Below are 24,518 nucleotides of genomic sequence, written 5' to 3'. Positions count from 1 at the left end.
TCTCTCCATTCCATTCAGGTTTATCAGTAATCGCCGCACTATAAATATCCACGATATCCTCCGTTTCTGGGTCAGGGTGGTTGGATGAGACATAAGGGCCAATAGAGCAATGAAGATTGATAGTGATCTTTTGTACATTATTTAAAACCTCTCCCTGGTGAAAAACACAGCAGTATTGACACTGTTGGACTTCCTCTTCTCTGAGCCTTTGAATCACAGCGCATTAATCTGTGATGGATCAAACTGTGTGGAAGGTGCTGACATGTTCTGGGCTGCGGATTTGACTGGTGAGCTGAAAGAACAACCCAACAGTGGCTAAACTGATGGGGTAAACAGGGTAAGAGAAATGATGGGGCAATTTTATTTCATAATTTTAGTATTTCTGTGGATCTGCGGAGCAGATGACACACAATGACAGTCCGACTGCTGCCAAGATAAAGCAGCAGCCTCAGCATCTAAGTGTGAAATGTGTTAAATCGTCCCCTCATTTCATATTTACCAGTCAGAGTAAACACAAATCACCACAACATATTCTCTACCACAAAATAGCAGAACAGTCTGTACCATGAGGCACAGATGCAACCCAAAGGGACACAAATACCCCAGATCTACTCCAGCACAAATGGTCAGGTCTGGATTTCTGTTGAATAATACATAACATTTAGGTGTGTTTTTTAACCAAAACCTTTTGAACATCAACTACGTATTTATACTTTTGATTTAGGCATAAATATATACAAAAATAAACTAAAGACCATTTACTCATGCAGTTTCAAAAATATATGACTTTTTTTTTTTGAAAATTACAGATATTACAGGTATTTTCAGAAATGTGCAAGGGTCTTCTTCATACACTGGAAGTCAGTTGGTGACCAACACTTTCCAGAATCTTTTTTTGTATCATATATATGGTGGCCGAGAGAGCTTACGTGCTGCAATATAAGAAAACACATGCAATTACAAAAAACGCCAGCAAATTGAGAAAATATCTTCATCTATTTGACAGCACACATGCATTAAATCCTCACAACGCATACCAGGGGTGGATTTAGTGATTTTGGGGCCCTGAGCAATTACAGCCATGGGGCCCAAGTCCTGAAATGCACCCTTTCTACTTTTATTTAACATTTATTTATATTGCTGTTTTTTATATATCACTCAATCTTCTTTTCCACATTTTAAATTAGTGTAATCTCAATATTTGAAGTGATTAGTTTCCTTAAAATGATTTTACAACTAAAAAAATTAATCATATACTTTTATCAATTTGACTGCTGGACTGCTCCATGATGGAAATTTTCATTAATTAATTAATTCATTCATTCATTTATTCATTCATTTTCTTTTCGGCTTAGTCCCTTTATTAATCTGGAGTTACCACAGCGGAATGAACCAACAACTTATCCAGCATATGTTTTACGCACTAGGAAATGATGGATATTTTATTTTGTAATATTATTAATATTATGCATAATGACATTACATTAATAATAACATTACAATATATAATAACATTACATTATTATAATAATATTATATTTGATTGTATACTAAATAATATTTAATTACGTAAAAATTGTATTTGTTTAACTCTCACCATACAAAATATGGTAGAAAACGATGTTATATATAGTTTACAGGTATAACTTCTAGATATTTATTGGGAGCCTCCAGATGTCCCGGAGCCTTAAGCAGCCGCTTACCTCATTTATTGGTTAAATCTGCCCCTGACGCATACAAATTAAAGAAACATGCTGCATTTTCTCACAACTTAAACAAATGAAGAAAACGTGCTGCATTTTCTCACAACGCAAACAATTTACAAAAACATGCTGCATTTTCTCACTATACTTGCAAAAAGAATGGAACATGGTGGAAATGTTTCAAAGGGACCCTAAAATGTGATGGGCGCCACTGTGCCATGACTATTGCTCAGTGAAGTTGTGTGTGATCTTTGAAAGGTGAGTTTTTTGTTTGTTTATTTTAACATCCCAATTCCATTTGTCTTTGTATTTTATTAGCCTAATTAACCATAACCTAAAAAAGCCAGGTCCGCCACGTTTTAGGGTCCCCTTGAAACATTTCCATTGTGTTCCGTGCTATTTGAAAGCTATTGTGAGAAATTGCAGACGTTTTAGTTTTTTTGTTTGCATTGCGAGAATTTGCAGCATGTGTGCTGTCAAACGGATGAAGATCTTTTCTCAATTTGCTGGCGTTTCTTGTAATTGCATGTGTTTTCTTAAATTGCAGTACGGTAAACTCTCCCACCACACATATAGGCTACTATAGGCTCACAACAAGCTAAATTTTGTAACATTTTAAAGAGATTTTCTGACATTCTGCCTTTAAAATATGTTGTGTGTTAACATATGTGTTTTATTTCTTCATTACATCAGTCTATTAATATAGAGGGCATCTGGCTCACTGTTCTGGACGTGTGGATCTGCTATTTGCTAATGGCTGAACAAGTGATTCTGATCTCTCACCCTATCAGTACCTATAAAAGTCCCACAAACAGACTTCAAACATGTTCACTAGAAGACATAGCACGCCACTGAGGTATTAGACAGTATCTGCGACCTGACGTACATTAGAAGAGAAAGAGAGAGAGGCTCAGGTTGAAAACATTTGCCTTAAGTGTTATCAGACAGAGATAAGCTCCATCTAGAACCTAGAACCTTTTCAGCTCCAATACAACGAAATTAAAAAGAAAAACATTAAAAGCAAGCAAATCTGGAATCATTGCAAATGATGGAGACTGTTGTTTTGATCTCATATTGCATGTTTCTTTGCAAACTAATTCTGTCCAGAGATGAATACAGAATTACTTTCGACCGCAACCTCAGAGAAAGAAAAAACAATAATATAACAATGTTTGAAAGTATTTTCTGAGCTAAATAATGATTGCGGACTCGATCCAAAAATACATAATGAAATGAACTATGATGTTCCTTCAAAGTTTGATCTCACACACACACACACACACTCTCTCTCTCTCTCTTTATCCTACGCTCTTTGATTCTCCAATTTCTATTTTCATCTGTTAATCTATCCTTGTGAAATTGCCTTGTTTTGTTTTCCCCTTCAGTCAGAACTGTTCTTTCCAAGTGAGACAAAAAAAAACACACACAGGCCGTGCTGTACTCTTTCTTATGGTCAAACTCTGTCGGTATAAAGCCATTAGGTTCTCCACACTCCTCTAACACTTTGCCATTCATTCATTGCTTCTTTCCTCATGTCTGCTATCTATTCTCATGTGTGAGCTGCCAGAGCAGTGTGTGTCTGTTTACACCTCTCCTCCACACAATCCACACACACTCAGTTTTCAAGTGGGCCTCGGACTATTTGCAATTCATCACGACATATTGCTCTTGAGCTTCAGCACAGTTTATACACAGAGCGCTGCCGAGAGACTAAGAATTCAGTTTCTGGAATACGTTTTTGAGCAATAATTTAAGTTTCAAATAGCTACAAAAACGAAATTATAGAAGATGGATGAGAACTTATTTAACAGTGTCTGGATACGAGACATTAATCTGTGCTACAAAGAGGATGTGCAATTGCTCTTGAAAAGTGCTACTGTAATCCTACTTAGAATACTAAAAATAAATAAATAAACATGTAATGATTGTTATTTTTAGAATGATTATTATTTTATATATATATATATATATATATATATATATATATATATATATATATATATAAATATATATATATATATAAATATATATATATAAAATAAATGTTTGAAGCCATAAAAACAATATATTGTCCCTAAAATCTATTACTGAAATCAAATATTGTTCAGTTAACTCTCCCTTTTTTGAGGGATTTGTAGCTGACATTTAACCGTTTTCAGAATATTATATTATATTATATTATATTATATTATATTATATTATATTATATTATATTACATTACATTACATTACATTACATTACATTACATTACATTACATTATATTATATTATATTATATTATATTATATGTAACTATCTGTGATGAGACACTTGGTGCATGAGAATACATACAAAATTTTGGGTTCAAAAGAATGGGATGAATATTTTGAACAGTATTTTCTAGAAATCCTCAATGACTAAAAATATGACTGGAAACAAAGAGTCTGCAGGTGCATTTTTAAATGTTGTAACTAATCATCCTGCAATGAATGTCACTTCAGTACTGAGTATGAATTATCATATGCAGTAAAAGACAGAACAATTCTCTTAGACCTGAGGACAGTGCATGAATTACGAGTGTCTAAATCTTCTGATTGAATCTGTATGTGACTTTTTCAATGGAAATCTTGTATAAGCTTTTGGGAATGCTAAAGCCATCAATCATATTCTGTAATATTTAGGGCTCTCCATTTCAACTTTGCTTTGTTGTTATAGTTAATTTCTTTTAGTTTCACACAGTTTATTGTTGATAATGATGGAGCTTAGAATACAAATATTTGCCCCTAAATATGCCTCAGATTCATAGCTTATGATAAGACTTACGAGCAATTTCACATAAAAATGGGATCAAGCAGCAAGTTCATTTCACAGAAGTGCTGTATTTGACCTCAAGCGCAAGTGCAGATGTGATATTGATACAGCAGTTCAGTAAATAAGAAATTAAACAGACTGTTCACCCATTTAAGTTTTTTTAATTTGTTTTGCTTTGTTTTACAGAAAAAAAAGATATTTTGAAGAATGTTGCAAATCTGTAACTATTTGGACTATCTATACCTTAAATATTTTGTTATATTTCAGACATATATTATATTATATTATATCATATCATATCATATCATATCATAACATATCATATCATATCATATCATATCATATTATATTATATCATATTATATTATATCATATTATATTATTAACGTACATAATTAAAGTACATTTAGTGATTTAACAGATGGTTTTGTCCAAAGTGAAGTGAGTATTGTCAAGTAAGATTTTTTACCCAAACTCAAAATTAGTCCCCTGCTTTTAACCCATCTAAGTGCACACACATAATGAGTGAGAGCACACACAAAACATACACACATTGTGAGCATACACCCGAAGCAGTGGGCTGCTATTGCTTCCAGCACCCGGGGAGCATTTAAGGGTTAGGTGCCTTGATCAAGGGCACCTCAGTTGGGTATGGAAGATGAGAGAGAGTGAGATTCATTCACTCCACTGACCTTCAGTTCCTGCAAAGACCAGGAATCGAACCTGTAACTTTTGGATTACAACTCCAATTTACTATCCATTAGGCCATAAATGCCTCTCACAGTTACAAATGATGCGTCTCCCCAATATTCAAAAGAAGTGCCACTAATTCAAAAGTTCTAACATTGTAACAAAAATAATAGCTGGGGTGTTTTTTTTTAAATGTAGTCTAGTGCTTATGGAAGAAATGAGTATTTAGTTGCTGTCTGAATGTTGCCAGAGAATCGGCAGTCCGTATGGGATTGGGAAGATTGTTTCACCAGCAAGGAACGGTAAGATTCTGAATGTAGTTCCAGACAGATCTTGACCACATTACAATTCCATATCAATGAAACAAATGATTTCAGCTACTCCGCGGTCCAAAAATCAAAGAGAAGGCTTTAAATGAGATGCATAAGAATAAAGTCCTACACACAGCAGCGGTTTGAGGCCAAAAACCTGACAAATGTCTAGAAAATACAACATCTGAACAATGTCTTATCATGTGGTAAGGTAAGCATATAAGAGCAACTGAGTCCATTGAATGATTTGAAAATAATGCACCAAAAGCTCTGCTTTAAGTCATGAGCACATCACCACCAGGTCTGCATATTTTCTCCAATAATTCAGAGTTTCTGTTACTTTATTAGTTACTTATATTATAGATCTTGTGCAAGCTCTGTGACAAACAAAAGTGAATATGCATGGATATATGTTTGTTTTAAATGTATTACCAATAAACCATGAAAATAGCACGCAAAGTATCTTAATATTCCATTATCGATATAGAGATGGAGATGTTTCAGTGAGTGTTTTGTGCAGTCAGAGCCGGATCGGTCATTGTCCTGCTGCTCTGTGGTCCCTGAGCAGTAAATCAGCTAGTTCAGCATGCACTCTTTAAATGCCATTCCCTGCCAGACTGTTTCTCTAAATTACACATGCCTCCTTAGCACTGTATGTCACTGTCAAACAACACTGAGACATGTTCGCCAAAGAGAAAGAGAGACTGTCAAGCTTTTTAATAGCATCAGACTCACTGCTTTTATGTATTGTACTGCATGTGGCTGCACGTGTAGTACAACAGCGCAAGTTAAAGTGTGCTGTGTGTTTCCAGCTGCACACAAACACACATGCAGGGCTGTCAATCATCAGATGAACAGCAGGCCTTGCACATTACTAATGTCATAATTTACAGGCTTGTGTTTTGCTGTATGTTTGAGCTTGGATAAATTGCCCACCTGCATCTGATTGCGGTGCTGGACTGAAATCTGCTCTGTTGGAGAGATCGTACTTTTCTTGGACAATGGCTTTTAAAGTATTTTCTTCTGGTGGCTTCAGTCCAGTGAGTCTGCAGGACTGTTATAAGAGACTGGCACCTATGAGCCCCGGTGGCCTTGTCAAGCCTCTCTGTTTTCATTTAACATATTTCTGCCTCCTGCCTCTGTTTAATGTCCACTGACCTTGAAAAGGAAGGGCTTTTTTCGTGTCATAAAACACAGGTGACACTTTTGGTTCTGTGAAGAAATATGTCCCATAGCGAATGGCTGACGCTCTAAAGCACAGTGTAAAGACTGATTAGAAAAAGAGAACCATAACCATTTTTATTTTTCTTTGGCAGAATTTTTTAAACTCTCATTACAGATCTTAATTATATAAACATTTTCTTGTTTTTTAAAAATATATAAAATTTTTGGGCAATGGAGGACTACTCTTAGTGATGGAAAAATTAACTTTTAAACTTGAAAAAATACATGTGTGTACAGAAAGAAGCCATCCAACGGACTTCTTAAGCAAATTTCATGCATTTTCTTTTCAGCTTATTTCCTTTATTTATCTGGGGTCTCCACAGCGGAATGAACCGCCAATTGTTTTACACAGCATATGTTTTACACAGCGGATGCCCTTCCAGCTGGGAAACCCATCACTGGGAAACATCCATACACACTTATTCACACACATACACTACGGACAATTCAGCTTACCCAGTTCACCTGTACCACAGGTGAGTCGATTGTGCTACCCACTGCGCCACGGCGATGCCCTAAAGCAAAATTGTAATAATATTTGTTATATTGTATCCAGTTCTGCTACTGTGTATTTAGTTAAATTGCTACTAAATGCCTCAAACACAACTTAAATCTTTTCTTTTAGAAAATGGATTCACTAGATTACATTACTAATATATTTCGAATTATACACTGATGATCGGGGGGTGTCAGGTTTTACAGTTATATTCGGTAATATGCTTCAGTGAACCAAAGTTACACATTTAATTCAATTACATTTACAACTGTTGTTTTCAGTGTTTTGAGGGATATTAAGTGGTTCTCAATGACATTTGTGATATTAATAAAAGGTGACAGGTTTGCATTACTGCACTATTAATGGATGGCCATGAAAGACTTTATTTTACTGTTTAACTTCCATGTGTGAGCAAGTTTATAATAAAATACAATCTATGCATCTAGTTTCACAGACATCATTTTAAGAGAAATATGTTTTGTGAACACTTACGCTGTCTGTTGGTGCTCTAGACTTGCCAGTTTCAAATCGCTAAATTAATAGGTGCGTTCGACTTGCGCAGGCGGGAGTGGAGCTGAAAATGAGGCCATCAGGTCAGACACCCCGGGGCTCATAGTTTGCAGCATGATCACATGGCGAGATTATTTATTTATTTATTTATTTATTTATTTGATTATCCAATCACATTAATCTAAAAAGATTAAACAAAAGGGCATTTACTAAATAAGTAAGCTACACTTTCAGTAGAAATTTTACTTAAAAAGCAAGATATATGTTACTTTTAAATTTCTGTATAAAAGGCTTGAGAGGATAAAACTATTTTATAAATATATTAATTATTTTAGAACTATTTTATAGAATGATTATTTATCTCAATTTGTTAAAAGTATGGCGGTGGCATGATGATGACTATTATATTACAAGTTTGTAAGACATATTTGAGTTGATATTTGGTTATTCACTAAAAATGTATAATTTAAATCGTATATAGAGCTGTATACAGTAAAGGGTCTGTATGAATATGGACAAAAATAAACCTATGCAAACAATCCAGCCTTTATGAACAAATTATTTAAAAAAAATAATAAAAAAAAAGATCAGGACTACTGCAGTAAAATATTTGAAGTCTTTTAATAAGCTTAATGTGTACAAGATAGAGATGGCATAAAAAAGTTAATTGTTTGTTTTGAAGTTTGTGAGACGGAAGTTGTCTAATAATAAACCCAGCCAATCATGTAATATCGGTGTCGTCATCACAGATCCTGCAGTCGCTCTTCAAACGCTGCACTGGCTGAGCCCGCCATCTGATCTCGGAGCGCAGTCGCAGTACTTTGATAGTCACACGTGATAGCCACATGGCATCAGTGCAGCATCAAGCCGGCCAAAATTTCTAACCGGTACGAATCGCTTTAAGACAGATTTCGATCAGTCTGCACATCGCTGCATGAAGTCGAATTTTTTTTGACGCAAACATGCATTCACAATGGTATGAACCATTATAGGGGTGGTCAAATGTATATTTACATTATCTATAATTTTATTTAGTCATATTATTTAAGATACAGATCAGACAAAACTAGTTCTGAACTATTAAAGGGCAGACCCCACATACATCTTGTTTTGATCTTCTTTAGGGGCAATCAAGCGTTAATTAGAGAATTAGAGGGGTCAAACCCCTCTGTAATTCGCACCCTGGTTGTTCACCTAACCTGCATTACATGATTAAAATACAGTAACAATTGTTATTTTACTGTTTTAAAAATCTGATTAGTTCCTCTAATGGCAAATTTTTAAGCATTTTTTTCTGCTTTTTTCTTTTCTTTTTCATTTTTTTAAAATTTTTTTGTGGAAACTGTTTTACTTTTTAAAATTCTAAATTGTAAGACTTAAAGAACAGCATTTAATTAACGTGATTTTTAAAAACAATCTATTTTATCCTTGCTTAGTGAGAAAAACTATCCACCTCAGTTTTTTAATGGCAGCAGTACCAAAAATCCCATTTTGCCATATAGATCACATCAGTTGTTTTTTCGTTTTCACAGTTCCCACATGACACTACAGTACAGAAAACAGGGGCCTTGTAAAAATCAATATGACAAATAACACACCAGCAGCCAGTTTATGTGATGCACTAAATGATGCACTTCCTATTAGGCTTATGCGTTTCCTGCATATCCAGAACCTGATGCAACCTGTAAAAATACATCCTAGACAAATTTCTGAGAGCATGCTCGCTTTACTGCAAGCTCTCATCCTCCCCAACAGCACAGCATGCTGATCTATATCATCTAGACCCAGTACCACACATACAGGGAAAACACTGAGCGAGATTCCTGCCATAAAATATCCCATTAAAGTGTATTTGACATAAAATCCCTGGCATGTGCCCTGGAATTCTCTCGCTTCTAGTTTTCAATGAAACTCCCATCAGGGTTCCCGTTGCGTTTTATTTCGTATTTTTCTTATACAATGGCCTCTTAAGTTTTCCATCCGAGTGCTTGAGGCTTTGCTGGCCCAGCGGCTCCTTTGCCACGTCTGATCTGTGAAACTTTATGTGAGGAGTGATAGAAAGGAGAAGAACGCTTGATTCAAGCATTCTGAGCGCGGCTCAGATTCAATTTGTTCCATTGAGCAACAGCAAGAGATGCTACTTTGGTTTGAACTAAAACATTAGCATCTTGGTTAACTGAGCGCAAAGACAGACAGACAGCTATTGAAAAAAGAGAAGGAAAACCAACTATAGATCTAAAATTTCAACCTCATGCCCTATTAGTTTGAAACCCAAAGAATGTTTGTATAAAAATATCCTGGAATGCAGAAGAAAAGAAAATAGAAGGAAAAAGAATAGCTGAGAAATCCCAGGAGGAAATGATGCAAACTCCAGTAACTAGATTGAATGACAAATTCAATATCAATTTAATCCAGAGTTTATTGCTGCATTTTGTTCTGATTGATCCCTTATTCGCTCTTACGCAGATGCTGCTGTGTGGGATCCTGTGCTTCTAAACATTTGGTCTTGTCGTATACTTGTGCAAAATGACAAACCAACACTTGTTCAGTACCAGACAAAGCAAAGACACTCAAATAATTCATTATTCAATATTTATTTAAGCGTCTCTACTGAGATTTTTCAAATATCATCTTTCATGCAATGTATAGTATAGTGATTTGCAAAAGTAAAAGGTCTTCAAAGTTTTAAAGATTGAAGAGCATGTAAAATGCATTTATTGTCTTAAAGAACAGTCAACATAAGTCAGGTTTTACTTCTGTAACTGATCTATGTAGATCAATAATTTAGCATAATGGCAAACTATGCTATTCATCAACATAGGCTCATTCTGAAAATGTTTCTGGAGATCGGTACTGTGGCTGCATTTCGTCTTTTAAACGAATGCTATGAGCCGGTATGACACTGTTCCTTTTTTCGCTTACCAGCTGACTGTTTACTTCCATGTGGACGGCTTTCCTGCTGTTACCAGTTTGTCCAGTTAGCTCGCCATGTATGTCAGCAGACTTGAGACGCAGAGAGGAGCTGACCACGACAATGGGGTTCGAGTGCGGCAAAGAATGCTTCAAGAAAGTGGTTAAGACAAAAACAGAAGCCAAAAAATCTAATAAAAAAATAATAATGGTGAGAATGTGGTAAAATCTGAAAATGTGGTAAAAATCAGAAAATGCTTTTTAAAAAAGATTGCTTTGTAAACTGTCGTTTGGGTTTAGGGAAGTGGGTGTTTGGGTCAGTCAGACTATTGCTTGGGTTTATGCTGCGTTCACACCAGATGTGAAAGAAGCATCATGCGCAAGTGATTTACATGTTAAGTTAATGCAAAGACCCGAATAGACATCCTGCGGTGCAATACACGTGAATGAGGTGGCGCGAATGACGCGATTCGCACTAATGAAGCACCGTGAGTTGAGCGCTTTGCGCGTTTGACGCACTTTTCCAACACGAGTTGGAAAATTTGAACTATAGCCTACATTCACGCTGCATTAATCAATCAGAAGCTTGCTCTTGTAGGGGGCATGATTATGATGTAGTGCCTGTTGTTGGTGTCCTGGGGGAAAATTCTCTTGCCGACACTCGACAACAGTTCATCAAACTGGGTTCGGCTCAGTCAGAAGCACAACTGAAAGCTTCCATCATCCACGTATAGTTTCTGGAGGAGTTTATAAACTCGCAGAGCTTGGCGCCCCTCAGAGTGGATCTAGTGGACTCAGGCACGGCTCCAAACAAATTGACGCTGTTTTTTAGTCTTTCTAAAGCACATAAACACAGCTATTCTCTCAGAAAAAAAATCCATATCAGCCATTTAGCAACACAGTTACAGTCACCGGGCAGACAGAAGCCCTGCCCATGATGTGAATCCGCATATATTGTGAAGTGAATTTGATGCGCGAATGAAGCGAGTAAACTCAAAATGTTTATGTATCTATTTACTATTACTCTACGATTTATTCGCACGTTCTGTGTCTGGTGTGAACACAGCATTAGGGAAAGAGGAGGGTAGGTCAGTCGATCTGTCAGTCAGTCAGACAGTCGACAGTGGCCTCTGGTGGATTTACGTGAGAAAAAAATGCGGTATGGCACTCGCGAGAGAAATTTGAGATCCCAAAAGAATACACAGTGGCTTCTGGTGGATTTGCGAAAACAAAAACTGCAAAAAAACGTACGTCATGGGACGTATTTGGCGCTCTCCAGAAGTGTATATTTCAGAATGAGCCTGGGTTGCTATTTATTGTCTGTCTATGTTAAGATTTTAAAGGTTGCAACTTGCGATATCATATTCAGTTTTGTTTGTTTTTTTAGATGTCTTTGGTTCATGCTGCATTGTTTTAGTTGAACCACACCATGCTTTGTTTGGAAATGGACTGAAACCCATCTTTTAGTGGCATCAGTGTGCTACTTTGTGTGTACCAAGGTTTAAATGACAGCAATCACACTTCAAACAAACTTGACCAAGTTCAAAGCAAGGCTGCCAAGTGTGAACACATCATAGGAGCAAATCTTAATTCTGAAAGAATTAATTCAAGCTTAATTAAGCAACAAATCTCTCTAAAACTCATCAAAAGTCTCTATCAGCAGGAGTTTACACAAACGTTCTTTAAACACCAGTCCAGAAGGTGGTTTGCAACATCTAAATACCCAAATGCCTTGGGTTTGAAGAGAATCCCAGCGTTCTGTCCCTCAGCCCTGAGATAATGCAAACCATGTTTGTCAGTAAGAAATGTCCGAATGAAATGAGAAACAAAGTAAAACAAAGCCTGCACGGTAAGATCCCTGCAGCTTGATGTGAACAGCAGTATGTAAGCGAAGAAATGAGGAGCAAGCAATGTTATCAGTTATGAATCCTGTCAGGACAAAGACGCAGTGTTCTGACCTGAAGAAATCTGTGGCGCATTCATGAAGAAAAGAGAGTGAAGACATGCACTTGAAGGCATTAGTCGCCGACACAGTATCTCACATAAATTCCTATGGATGATCAATAGGGGCTGACATTCTTCCAGATGATGATGAACAGGGCTTAAATAATTGCCAGAACTCTCCTGAAACATATTTGTCATTTTGGAACGTCCAAAAGATTTGTGATAACATCACAAACACCTGGAGGACTTAAACAGCACATGGAAGCAAACACAGCCAACTGTGAAGACTGTAGACGCTCCCTGCTGAGAGACTCCAAACCAATGCTGACCTCAAAACAGAGAGTTTGAGAGGACTCAACTTTGGCAGAGCCTTTTTTAGTCAATGAGAAACTCTCTAGAAACCAGATGAAGCGTTCATGAGGAAATTGATAGAAAATTGATAGATTTTTTTTCCTTTCTTATTATCTATAGATACAGTAGATACTGTTAGATTTGTTCTCATCTGTATTGTAAACACTTTTTTTGTGGAAACTGTAATATAAAAGTAATTATGTCTGTCCTCACAAACCTCTCCAAAGCATGCTTCTTTGGCCAACATTCACTGTAAAACTCTCACAGTGTTATCAAACAAAGTTACAAATATACAGTGGAAAGCAAAACGATTAGCCCTCTAATAAATAATGTTTAACAGAGCAAGGGAATTTTCACAGTATTTTCTATAATTATTTTTTCTTCAGGAGAAAGTCATATCTCATATTTGATTTGCCTGCAATAAGCCTGTTTTGTTACAAATTAGTTTTTAAAAATAGTTTTTAAGGTCAATAGTTATAGCCCCCTTGACTACAGAACAAAACACTGTTGTCAAACGGCTTGCCTAGTGAGTAATGATAGATCCAAATGTAAGACTGCTGTATGTCACTGTAACACTGCTTTGTTTCATCCATCCTAAAGATGTATTTTACTTCTCATATCTTATGTGTTTTACTTTTACATTTTTATGCTCCTGTCGAGTTTGTTTTTTAGCTGCTTATGAGATGGTTCCAAAATGATGAGTTTTTTTTAGTCACACTGAATCACTGAAAGCAATTAAATACACTTATTTTATTGCAATGCAATAGGGATTTCCTGGGTTTCCCGCGTTTGTGATTTCAATTCGATTGATTGTCATCAGTGCTTAATTGGAGATAGATCTTCCCAGATCCTGTTCCGGAAAATGTCAGATATTGTCAGATGTCAGATATTCATCTGGGTTCGTAGTATTTTGCTAATACACGCTTTAGTGAATCTAATTTATGAATGTATTTAAATTACATCTAATTTATTAATAAAATGTATATGTTTTCAGTGTTTAAGGGATATTTAGTGACTATTTAGAGGTTACTGTAGGTCAAACTTTACAAATTATGTGTTTAATGTTTCTTTTTTTAAGCTACATGCAGATATAAACATCAATTTTACAAGAAACGTTGTGTGTGTGTGTGTGTGTGTGTGCGTGCGTGCGTGCGTGCGTGCGTGCGTGCGTGTCAAGAAAGTCAAGCATATTTTCATATTTTAAAACCGTGAGTAGATCTGATGATGAGTCTGATCAAAAGAGATCTTGAGAAAAAGAAACTGTGTGAATGTATCAGGATAGTGGGAGACAGAAGCAAAGCAATCTCGTCAGCCAAAAGACATGACAAAAGAGGTAACTGTGGGCTCTTCTTGAAGATTAGACAGAGTTATTTAATTATAATTTTTTCACTTGGCACATAATAGTGAAGTGAACTCAAAAGTGAATGTTCATACAATTTATGTTTGTAGCTACATGTTTCTATTATCCATGACTGACCTATAACATTTACATGACACAAAATCATAAATGTGATGCTCTTTTTTTTGCACTATCGCCGTTTAATGACGTCATGTTCTGGGAAAACTGAAATTGTGTGGTGGATGTCGGTCATGGTAACTTTTATTATTTTTTTTCCGAGAATTATTCATTTACAAATTCAGCAAATTCAGATTGTCATGCCCTAATTTTCAGTTATTGCACAGGCCTACAATCTCCTGTTTGAGAACCACTCTCTATATTGACGTACTTTAATGACGTATCAGCACACAGTGAACTAAAAGTAGCTGTGTTTGAGATCAACAGTGAGTGACACATCATGAGGAACTTCATCAGGCCAGAGTTTGACTATCTTCAGAAACAGTACACATAACTAGACCATATGTTTCAACACATACTGATAACCGAAGCTTCCACACTTGCATCTCTTTCCATCACAAATTCTCCTTTGATTAAAGACCTTGGTAGTTGGTGTTGGACACAAACTCAAAACTGTGTCGAAAACTGTGTGAAATACTGAAAAAAATCTGGAGATAAAGAGAGAATGAAGATGGAAGAGCGAGAATACCTGTCACGCTGACTAAAGAAATGCTGATAGTTAATGAGCTGAAGACTAAACCAGAAACAACTACAGTGTTTACTGTACAAGGCGTTCTGTTTCATTGCAAGTCCAAATCTGATCTCTCGCAACCTTAAAACGTTTTATCAAAAGTACAAAGCTTAATATAAAAGCGCAGATTCTGTGAACTATTGAACTGCAATATTTTTAACGCACTGGTATTTTCATACTATTAAAAACATATTTCATAATATTTACAAATGTCAGGTTTAAATGAAATGATTAATGTGTGTGAGAGAGAGAATAGATAGAGCGTATGACCCTTCAGTGACTCTCCTTGCAGCCAAAATCATACATGGACCAAAACACAGCTGATAATGGGCTGAAGAAACGGCTTCAAGATGCCATTCTTCCTCACACAGAGAAGGAAAGAATGTAAGATGGGCAGCAGCTCACCAGTCCTGTAGATAAAGTTGGCTTCTGCTTCTGAAGAGGACGGTGACAGCAGGTCTTCATCATACTCGTTTGAGCTGAACGAGCCCGAGTGGTTCCTCTTTCGTGCGTCCATTACGCCATTGGCCCCCATTACATGACGGAGCGAGTCATTGAGGTAACGATGCAACAGGCTGCTCTTGTATTTAGGCGGTGACACGTAGTCGTCAGCCAATGAGGCGTCCGCAGCTGCTCGAAGACCCACCCCCATGCCGCCACCTTCCTTCTTGATGACGCTCTGGTACATGGGTTTACTGAACTCCCCGACCTGTGCTCGTGCTGCTGGGTCAGCATCTGGATGTCAAGCAGGACACATGGAACAAATATGTTAGTACAAACTTATGAAAATCTTTGCAAAAGCAATAGAACTACTGGTTATATTTTCATGTGATTACTAGTGTGTTATGCATGACCCTTCCAGCACAATCAAAACTGTTGTTTAGCCCAGTTCCAACAGGACGTGAGCTTGTCAGATCAAATTTGGGCCTGGGAGATTGATCACTACCTCATTTAGGAAACGATCAAAATAAAAAAATAATACTCCATTGCATTGCATTACATTTACATTACATTGCATTACATTAGGTGACACGCTGGCTCAGTGGTTGGCACTATCACCTTACAGCAAGAAGGTCACGGGTTTGAGTCCCGGCTGGGTCAGTTGCCATTTCTGTGTGGAGTTTGCATGTTCTGCCCGTGTTGGCATGGGTTTCCTCTGGGTGCTTCGGTTTCCCCCAACAGTCCAAAGATATGCGTACAGGTGAATAGAATAAACTAAACTGGCCATAGAGAAAGTATGTGTATGGAAGAATGAGTGTGTATGGATGGTTCCCAGTACTGGGTTGCAGCAGGAAGGGCATCTGCTGTGTAAAACATAGGCGAGCAAAACAGGCAACCCCAGTTGAATATGAGGACTAAGCCAAAGGAAAATAAATGAATAAATGCATTAAAATAAAAGAAAAATTAAATAAATATAAAAAAATAAAATAAAAATGATATTTAAAAAATAAAGATAGGTAAGATTTGATGTTTGTCTAAATTTACAAATCAAAATTTACATGCAAAATACGGTCTGCCTTGAAAAAAATATCTTAAAACATACAATAAACTAAAAATGCACAACATTTAAAAAAAGAACACTGAAAATATTAATAATAATTTAATCAAATAAACAAAGAAATAAATAGAGCCAAGGCCAAAAAGCACACAAACACAATGATACCCTAATACCTAATACCCTAATAGTAAAAAGGTATTTGGAAAGTAAGATTATTATGTCGTTTGATTTAAATCATTTTCTTCAATATTCTTGTTTTATATCATTTTATATTAAGAAATATTTCTTGAGCACCAAATCATCCTATTAGAATGATTTCCGAAGTATCATATAACACTGGAGTACTAAAGATGAAAGAAGCTTTCCCATGACAGAATACAAAGTTATTTTAAATTGAAATAATGTTCGACAATATTACTGATTGTTTGTGTTTCCAATATATAAGATACTTTTTTCATAATAGCTGACCCAAATTTTTATCTAGACTGAAGTGTAAATGCAGCTAGCGTGATATCCATTCATTCTGATATGGAGCTGTTTGTTGGTTTTGCCAATTTACTGAAAACCACAAGGACAAGCCAACAGATAAATAACACGGGTAGATCTGCAAGTAATAAATTGTCTGATTTCATTCTGCTTTTTTGGTTACAAAACTAATAAAAGTATTAGCTTTCTCAAACAGAGGGGGGAAAGCGATCTGACATTCCAATGTCTGACTCTGAGACTGTGTTCAGTTGATCTTTCCGATCCGTTGATCGTTCTGTAAAAAAAAACACCCAATCAGTCATCTCATATTATTTGCTCGGCCACCTGTAGACCCATCAGTGATTCATTAGTGAGCATAAATAACAGACTCTGACGTGTTTTATTTCTGGAAGATATATAGTATAGAAATCATTCTAGAAGGCGGAGGCATTAAAGGTCATTGTAATATGCAGTAACAGCATTGGGACGGTCCAAAATATCGACATTATTTCTAGTGTCCCCGATAAAAGTGTATTTTGTGTAAAGTGTCAATTGCAATTTCATCATTGATATTTACTTCTTGACTTCTTATTATGCTTTTGATCACACCTTTATACTTATGTTTTCCGTAAAGTGTAATCATGGATGAGATATAAATAAATATAAATTTATTATCATCTATCATTACATTTTTTTTAGAAGTCTGTTAAAACTTGTTTTAAAGGAAAAACTGAAGCCTACAGGCAAATAACAAACTGGCCAGAACATTCAACTTTCCTCGGTCAGAATTTGGTAAGAAAAATTCTAAAATAATAATATTAATACAACTTTCGGTCTTTCGAACCACCCGAACCCCCCTTGGCTACAGGCCTAAAACTTAACAAACTGTATAAAGAGAGAATTAATTATTAATATAATTTAATAGCAGTTAAATAAATAATTGTATATATATTTATGTTGTTTGATTCACCCGTCCCTACCAATATCAAGTGCAAACCTACGCCCTTGATTTATAATAAATCATTTGCAACCAGATCATTTTGTTGTCTGAGCTCTTTTATGTTGCAACTCAAACTAGGTAGTCATAACAGCAAATTTAAATTAATACAATTTGCTATATCTACCTCCAGCCCACAGCTCTCAATCAAGTTTGGTTTTTGGCCCTTTATAAGACAAAGTTTGGGCACCCCTGCTCCAGACTCTAATGTGCCCATGCATATTCAAATTTTTGCACAATGCCAAGCTTTGCATATTTAAAAATAACCTTATAGAAAACTATATTAATACACAAAAAGGTTTTCAAGTGTATTTTTTCTTGTCTTAAACTCTCAATTTCCTTTGAATTAAGGGTTTTATTTTATGGACCATGTGGAGCCTGTTTTGATCACTGAGAAGATCCATTTGGTAAATTACAATCTTTTTTTAGCATACCGAGGCACATCACTCGCTCCACATCCTCAAAGTCAATATTTTTTAAAGATTGTTTCAGCGCAGCCTTATTGTACACTACCTTGACAACCAGTCTATAATGCAGGAAACAAATGTAAACACGCCGGAGTTCACACAAACGCAATATTTCCTAGGATACTGGGTTAGGATTGCGTGAGTGAATGCCTCCTAAGTGAGCTAGGATTTCACTGCGAGGCTCGATCTTGACTCGAATGTGTGAAGAGTGTGTCTGAAGCTTAGATCTTCTGTGTAGCACATAATTACTGAGCTCAGACACAGCAGCGACAGACCTGATGAAACGTCTGTGCAACAGAACTTTCCCTCTAAACAGCTGAGACAGTCCATATGCAGAGTAAACAACTTGTATGATGTTACATGATGTACTTGTTTAATCACTGCTCACAGAATTTGGTTGTATCTCAAAGAAAACAGCTCAAACTTTAGAAGAGAGAAAAATATGAAAGGGAAGCAAACTGTCGCATCAGTTTACCCCTAATTCCTTTAGTTTTGAGATGTTGATATTTAAAGTTCTGGTGTGATTTGCCCTTTCTTTAGTTTATTTGATTTACATTTGCTTGTTTTTGTTTTGCTTTGATTTATTCCGAGTTTCATTTTAATTTCTGTTTTTTTTTATATATACATTATGTTATGTGAAGAGTTCCACCTTATGATTTACATGTACGTATGCGAATATGTCAGAATGGAAACATAAGCTCAAGCGGGATAAAAAATACAGTAGCATTTAAAATTTATATTTGTAAGACTTATTTGAGTTAATATTTAGGTTATTTACTAAAATATATCTTTTAAATCGTGCTGAATGCAGTAAATAGTCTGTATAAAAGGTCGAAAATAAACCTGTGCAAACAATCTAGCCTTTATAACCAGATTATTTAACAAAACATGATTACTGCAGTCAAATTTTTGTAGTCTTTTAATAAGCATGATGTGTACAAGATAGAGATGGTATGAAAAGTGAATTGTTTGTTTTGAAATTTGTGAATCGGAATCTGTCAAATAATAAACCCGAAATACACGTGGTTGTTGTCATGCGGTGAACTCGGCCAATCGTGTAATATCGGTGTTGTCATCAGAGCGCGTGCAGCCGCTCTTCAGATGCTACACGGTCTGAATCAGTCGTCTGATCTCAGAGCGCTGTCACGGTACTTTGATGCATAAATCTGGACAAAATTTCTAACCAGCATGCACCGCTTTTTTTTATTTTGATCGATCTGCGCAGCGCTGCATGAAGTCGAACGCACCTTGTGTTGTGTCATGTGGTGTCCCATGTGTCCAGAATGAATGACAGAAACTCTGAGTCTCCCTGGTACAAATTTCAAAGACGAGAAGTAAAAACTGTAGGCCATATCGCATGTAAAAATAGAGGTATACCGCTTTTGTGTACAGTGAATTAATCTTATGACAAGTTTAGATGTGAGAAGTAGGTGAGGGAATCAGACATGAAAGGTTAACCCAGGCTGCTGAAACACACTCTATGCCATTCTACTATATACGAAAAGAGGGAAGTTATTTGTAGGATGAGACAGAAGTGAGCGGCACAAACTGGGCATTCCTCTTCCAACCACAGAGTGTGTGTCCTCCTCCAAGACATCTAATCAAGGCACCAAAAACAGAGTGTGTGTGTTTGGAGGTCACTGTTAAGCACAGGGGGATGATAAGTGTTCAGTCTGAATGTCTCATTGTGTGCGGAAGCTCATGTAGAGAGAGAGAGAGAGAAATGCGGCCATCAAACATGCAGTCTGTCTGAGAGCCAGCAACATCCCTGCAGTCGTAATGCCTGCGCTCGTCAATTAAAGAGAGAAGGAGAGATGTAAAAGAGAGAACTTTAGATAGGATGTTTTTGTGTTGGTGCATGTACACACTAGATTGTATGTGAGTGTTTGTGGTTGAGTCCTGACGCCCCATTGCGGTGTGTTAATCACAGCGTGCATGACTGTCTGTAAGCCTACGCGTCTGTCCGGTTAACTTAAACACAGAGGAGGATTCACACACGAGCGCTGCGCTCCACATACCCCGACCCTGATTTATAGCTGCTATACGATGCTATAAAAATGTTTGGAGTGTTGCACTGACTGCCTTGTCATAAAACATGCACACTTAAGCATCCTGTCTGGTCTGTTCCTGCTACATGCTGAATGCAGTTCCTTATAAATACCACAACGGTTCATACCAAACAAATTTAGCACCAGGAGAGTTGAATTTGTCTGTGCTTGTTTGTTTTAAATGCTTAAAGGGATAGTTCAAGCAAAAATGAAAATTCTCTCATTATTTACTCACTCTTCTCTTGTTCCAGACCAGTTTGAGGTTGAACACAAAATAATAATTAATGAAGAATGTTGGAAACCTGTAACCATTGACTTCCACAGTATTTGATATTCCTACTTTAAAAGTCAGTAGTTACAGGTTTTCACCATTTTCAACATATCTTCTTTTGTACTCAGCAGAACAAAAACTCAAACTGGTTTGGAACCAGTAAAGGGTGAGTAAATTATGACAGAATTTTCATTGTGGGTGAACTATCCCTTTAAGCAGTGAACAACAATGTGTATTTCAGTCTGTGTAACACATGACTGACCGCGTGCATATTCTTAGATATACATTCAAATGCTGCCATGACCATCCTTTCCTGTTGAAAACAAGCTTTCAGGTTCCTTTAAATTATAAATGTAACATTTGACCTCGGTGTGTGGATTATTATTATTTTTTTATTAATATTATTATTATTCATCCATTAATGTTTCTTTCAGCTTAGTCCCTTTATTTCTCAGGGGTTGTCACAGCGGAATGAACCGCCAACTTATCTAGGATATGTTTTACTGGGAAACATCCATACACACTCATACACACAACCACTGGGGCCAATTTAGTTTACCCAATTCACCTATACCGCATGCCTTTGGACTGTGGGAGAAACCAGAGCACCCTGTGGAAACCCACACAAACAGGAGAACATGCAAACTTCACACAGAAATGCCAACTGACACAGCCAGGACACGAACCAGCGACCTTCTTGCTGTGAGGCGACAGTGCTAACCGCTGAGCCACCGTGTCACCCTATTATTATTATCATTATTATTATTATTATTATTATTATTAATAATAATTTATTTTGGTTTTGATTTAGCCATTTGGAAAGATTGATTGGTCAAATAATATTACACGCTAAATAAGCAAAAAGTCAGCATTTTTAAGGCTATTTTAGTGCTGCATTGATGAACCTACTTCTTGTGAAATGTTTTGAAAAACTGTACTGTTTTGTCCATATAATGTTAGTCAGTGGGCCCAACTGACATTCATTTTATAGACAAAGCACAGAGATATTTTAAAATTGTCTCTTTTTTAAAAGCTCCAATTAGGAGGTACTACAAGTTTATAAGACAGGTTTCCTTAAGAAACAGTTCAGTATTAATGTTTCCGTTCAGGGACTTTTTGAGGAAAAAGGTTTAGATAGAACATTAAAATAGTTATGGAAATGCTGATAAGTGGTAAACTCATCCAAGACGTTTACCACCACAAAAATACTGAGACAAAACATTCTTTACAGTTTTCCTATTAGTGGTTAATCAAATGTGCATTTTTGTGACCGACTGTTAAAGTTTGCATTTGGTAAAAGAAAAGAATAAAAGGATTGCTCACTCAAAAATGAAAATGATGTCAATATTTACACACCCTCACTGACCGGCTTTTTTCCTATAGAAATAAAGACATTTTAAAGAATGTTGATCCAAAACAACACTGGATCTTTCATTGTATGGACAAAAATAAACAAATAAATAGATAGATAAATAAATAAACAAATAAATAAATGTGTGTGTGTGTGTGTGTGTGTGTGTGGGTGTGTGTGTGCGTGTGTGTGTATGTGTGTATATATATATATATATATATATATATATATATATATATATATATATATATTATATATATATATATATATATATATATATATATATTATATATATATATATATACACACACACACACACATTTTTTATTCATTTTTTTAACAGAAGAAAAAGTCATGTAGGTCAAGCATGGGTAAATCATTAAAAAAAATCTTTTTTGGGCAGACTGTCCCTTTAAGTGTGTTTCCTGCAGGACTATAACCACCAAAAAAATAGGATAATAATTAATTCATTCATTTTCTTTTCGGCTTAGTCCCTTTATTAATCAGGGGTCACCACAGCAGAATGAACCACCAACCTATCCAGCATACGCAGTGGATGCCCTTCTATCTGCAATCCATCACTGGGAAACTCCCAAACACACTCATTCATACACATACACGGCCAATTTAGCTTACCTAATTCTTCTGTACCGCATGTCTTTAGACTTGTGGGGTAAACCAGAGCACCAGCCACGGGAACACAGGGAGAACATGCAAACTCCACACAGAAAATGCCAACTGACCCAGCCGGGGCTCGAACCAGTGACCTTTTTGCTGTGAGGTAATCGTGCTACCCAATGCGCCACCGTGACGCCTTGGGATAATAATTTCCAACTATTTTTCTTGTTAGCAGTTAATCAGGATGTGTTTTTGTAATGACCAGCTGTTGAACATTTAGTCCACAAATTAAACATCTTTGCTTTAAGCATCACATTCAGCATTGGCACGTTTATGGATTGGATTTTGTTAAATCTCCAAAAGTGCACAAGTACTTACAGTGTGTGTGTGTGTGCGCGCGTGCATGTGTGTGTGCATGTCGTACCATCAGAGCAGGAGTCCTCACTACTGACACTCAGTCGTTCTGCATTGCCCTGGACATATTTGTTGTAGAGTTTGATCCTAAGGGCCCAACTCAAGTCAGGCTGCCTAACTGTATTCTTCAGTCGCCGTCGAGCATTTGCAAACCAGTTAGACACCTGGAAAAAACAGGAAGAGAGGGAGTGTTGGCTTGATTTTGAATAAAGATAGATAGATAAAATAAATAAATAAAATATTATTTTGCAGATGGAATTGCTGCTTTTTGCATGCATTGTGTCAGGTTTAAGGGGATTAGTAGTAAATACATGTTCACTTTTCACAAAATTAAATAAAGACGTGGTAATAAAGAATGCACCAATAGGATTAATATTTTTCATTTTTTGTCCAATATTTTAACAACAACAACAAAACATCACATACAGTAATTGTTGTTTTTTCCTCTTCATTCAATTAGTTTTTGAACATGGATTAGATTCATTTAACATTCAACTTTCCAGCACTTTAAGAGAAGCACAAGTATTCAGTATTTCTTTTAAGAACACTAACTTTTATTTGACATATAATATAAATATTTAATAGATTTAACAAACAAAGTGAGTGCTTTTGCTACATAAATGATACATTTAATACTCCAGAAAAGTATTGACTCACTAAAGTACAGATGGTTTCTTTTACTGTCAAAAATGTTTTAGCCCAAACCAACCAATGGTTTTGTGCCAGTTCTTAAGCATGGTGCACAGCAGCTGCTTTACCCACGCACATCTGATATTTTGTACAGGTTATGTTTCTTTTTTTTTGCAAGTATTTAATTAATTGGCTCTGAGAAAACATTGGATTCCTTCCTATAATTAGTAACCCATAGGTGTCTGCATTTTATTGCAGATATGTTGATAGCTTTAAGCTAATCAAAAATCAGCCGCTAAATATCAGCGGCCAATACACTTAGTGGTAATGTCTTATTATGTTGGTACAACAATTTGGAAACTCCATTCATTTTTTTCAAGGTTGTCATTGAAAATCACACACCATCTACACTAAACATTATCATAAACATAAACTAAAACATGTGGCGCAATGCATTTTCCAAAGAAAGCTTGGCATTTTACCTCGTTTTTACATGCCATAATTAATTTTTAAATAAATAAATGAATTAAAATGTATTAAATAAAATACATTTTTAGCAATTTTAGCACATTAGAAGATGTGATGTGTACACCGCTTGTGTATCTGTAGTTTATAAATCATGCTTTACAGTTAAAGTGTTTTGCGGAAGTGATAACGCAGAAGTGAGTCTTCATAACGTGACAATCTGCCTGTAATAATTTTTCTTGAAAATGAATGCAATTTGTTGCCATTTTACTGCCTC

At 36.1% G+C, this 24,518-nt stretch overlaps 1 protein-coding gene across 1 annotated transcript in view; it reads right to left on the bottom strand.

Moving 5' to 3' along the window:
• The window catches only part of mkxa (mohawk homeobox a), a 48,642-nt gene that overhangs the window by 18,104 nt on the left and 6,020 nt on the right, over positions 1-24,518 (bottom strand). The window contains exons 4-5 of the mRNA XM_056469899.1: positions 23,157-23,310; positions 15,423-15,752 (exon numbers count right to left, since the gene is read on the bottom strand). Coding sequence (XP_056325874.1) covers positions 15,423-15,752; positions 23,157-23,310 — 484 coding nt within the window. The remainder of the gene's footprint in view (positions 1-15,422; positions 15,753-23,156; positions 23,311-24,518) is intronic.

The sequence above is a fragment of the Danio aesculapii genome, chromosome 12 (assembly GCF_903798145.1).
Source record: "Danio aesculapii chromosome 12, fDanAes4.1, whole genome shotgun sequence".
Classification (NCBI taxonomy): domain Eukaryota; kingdom Metazoa; phylum Chordata; class Actinopteri; order Cypriniformes; family Danionidae; genus Danio; species Danio aesculapii.
Note: the sequence above shows the minus strand (reverse complement) of the source record. Positions and strands in the feature narration are given on the sequence as shown.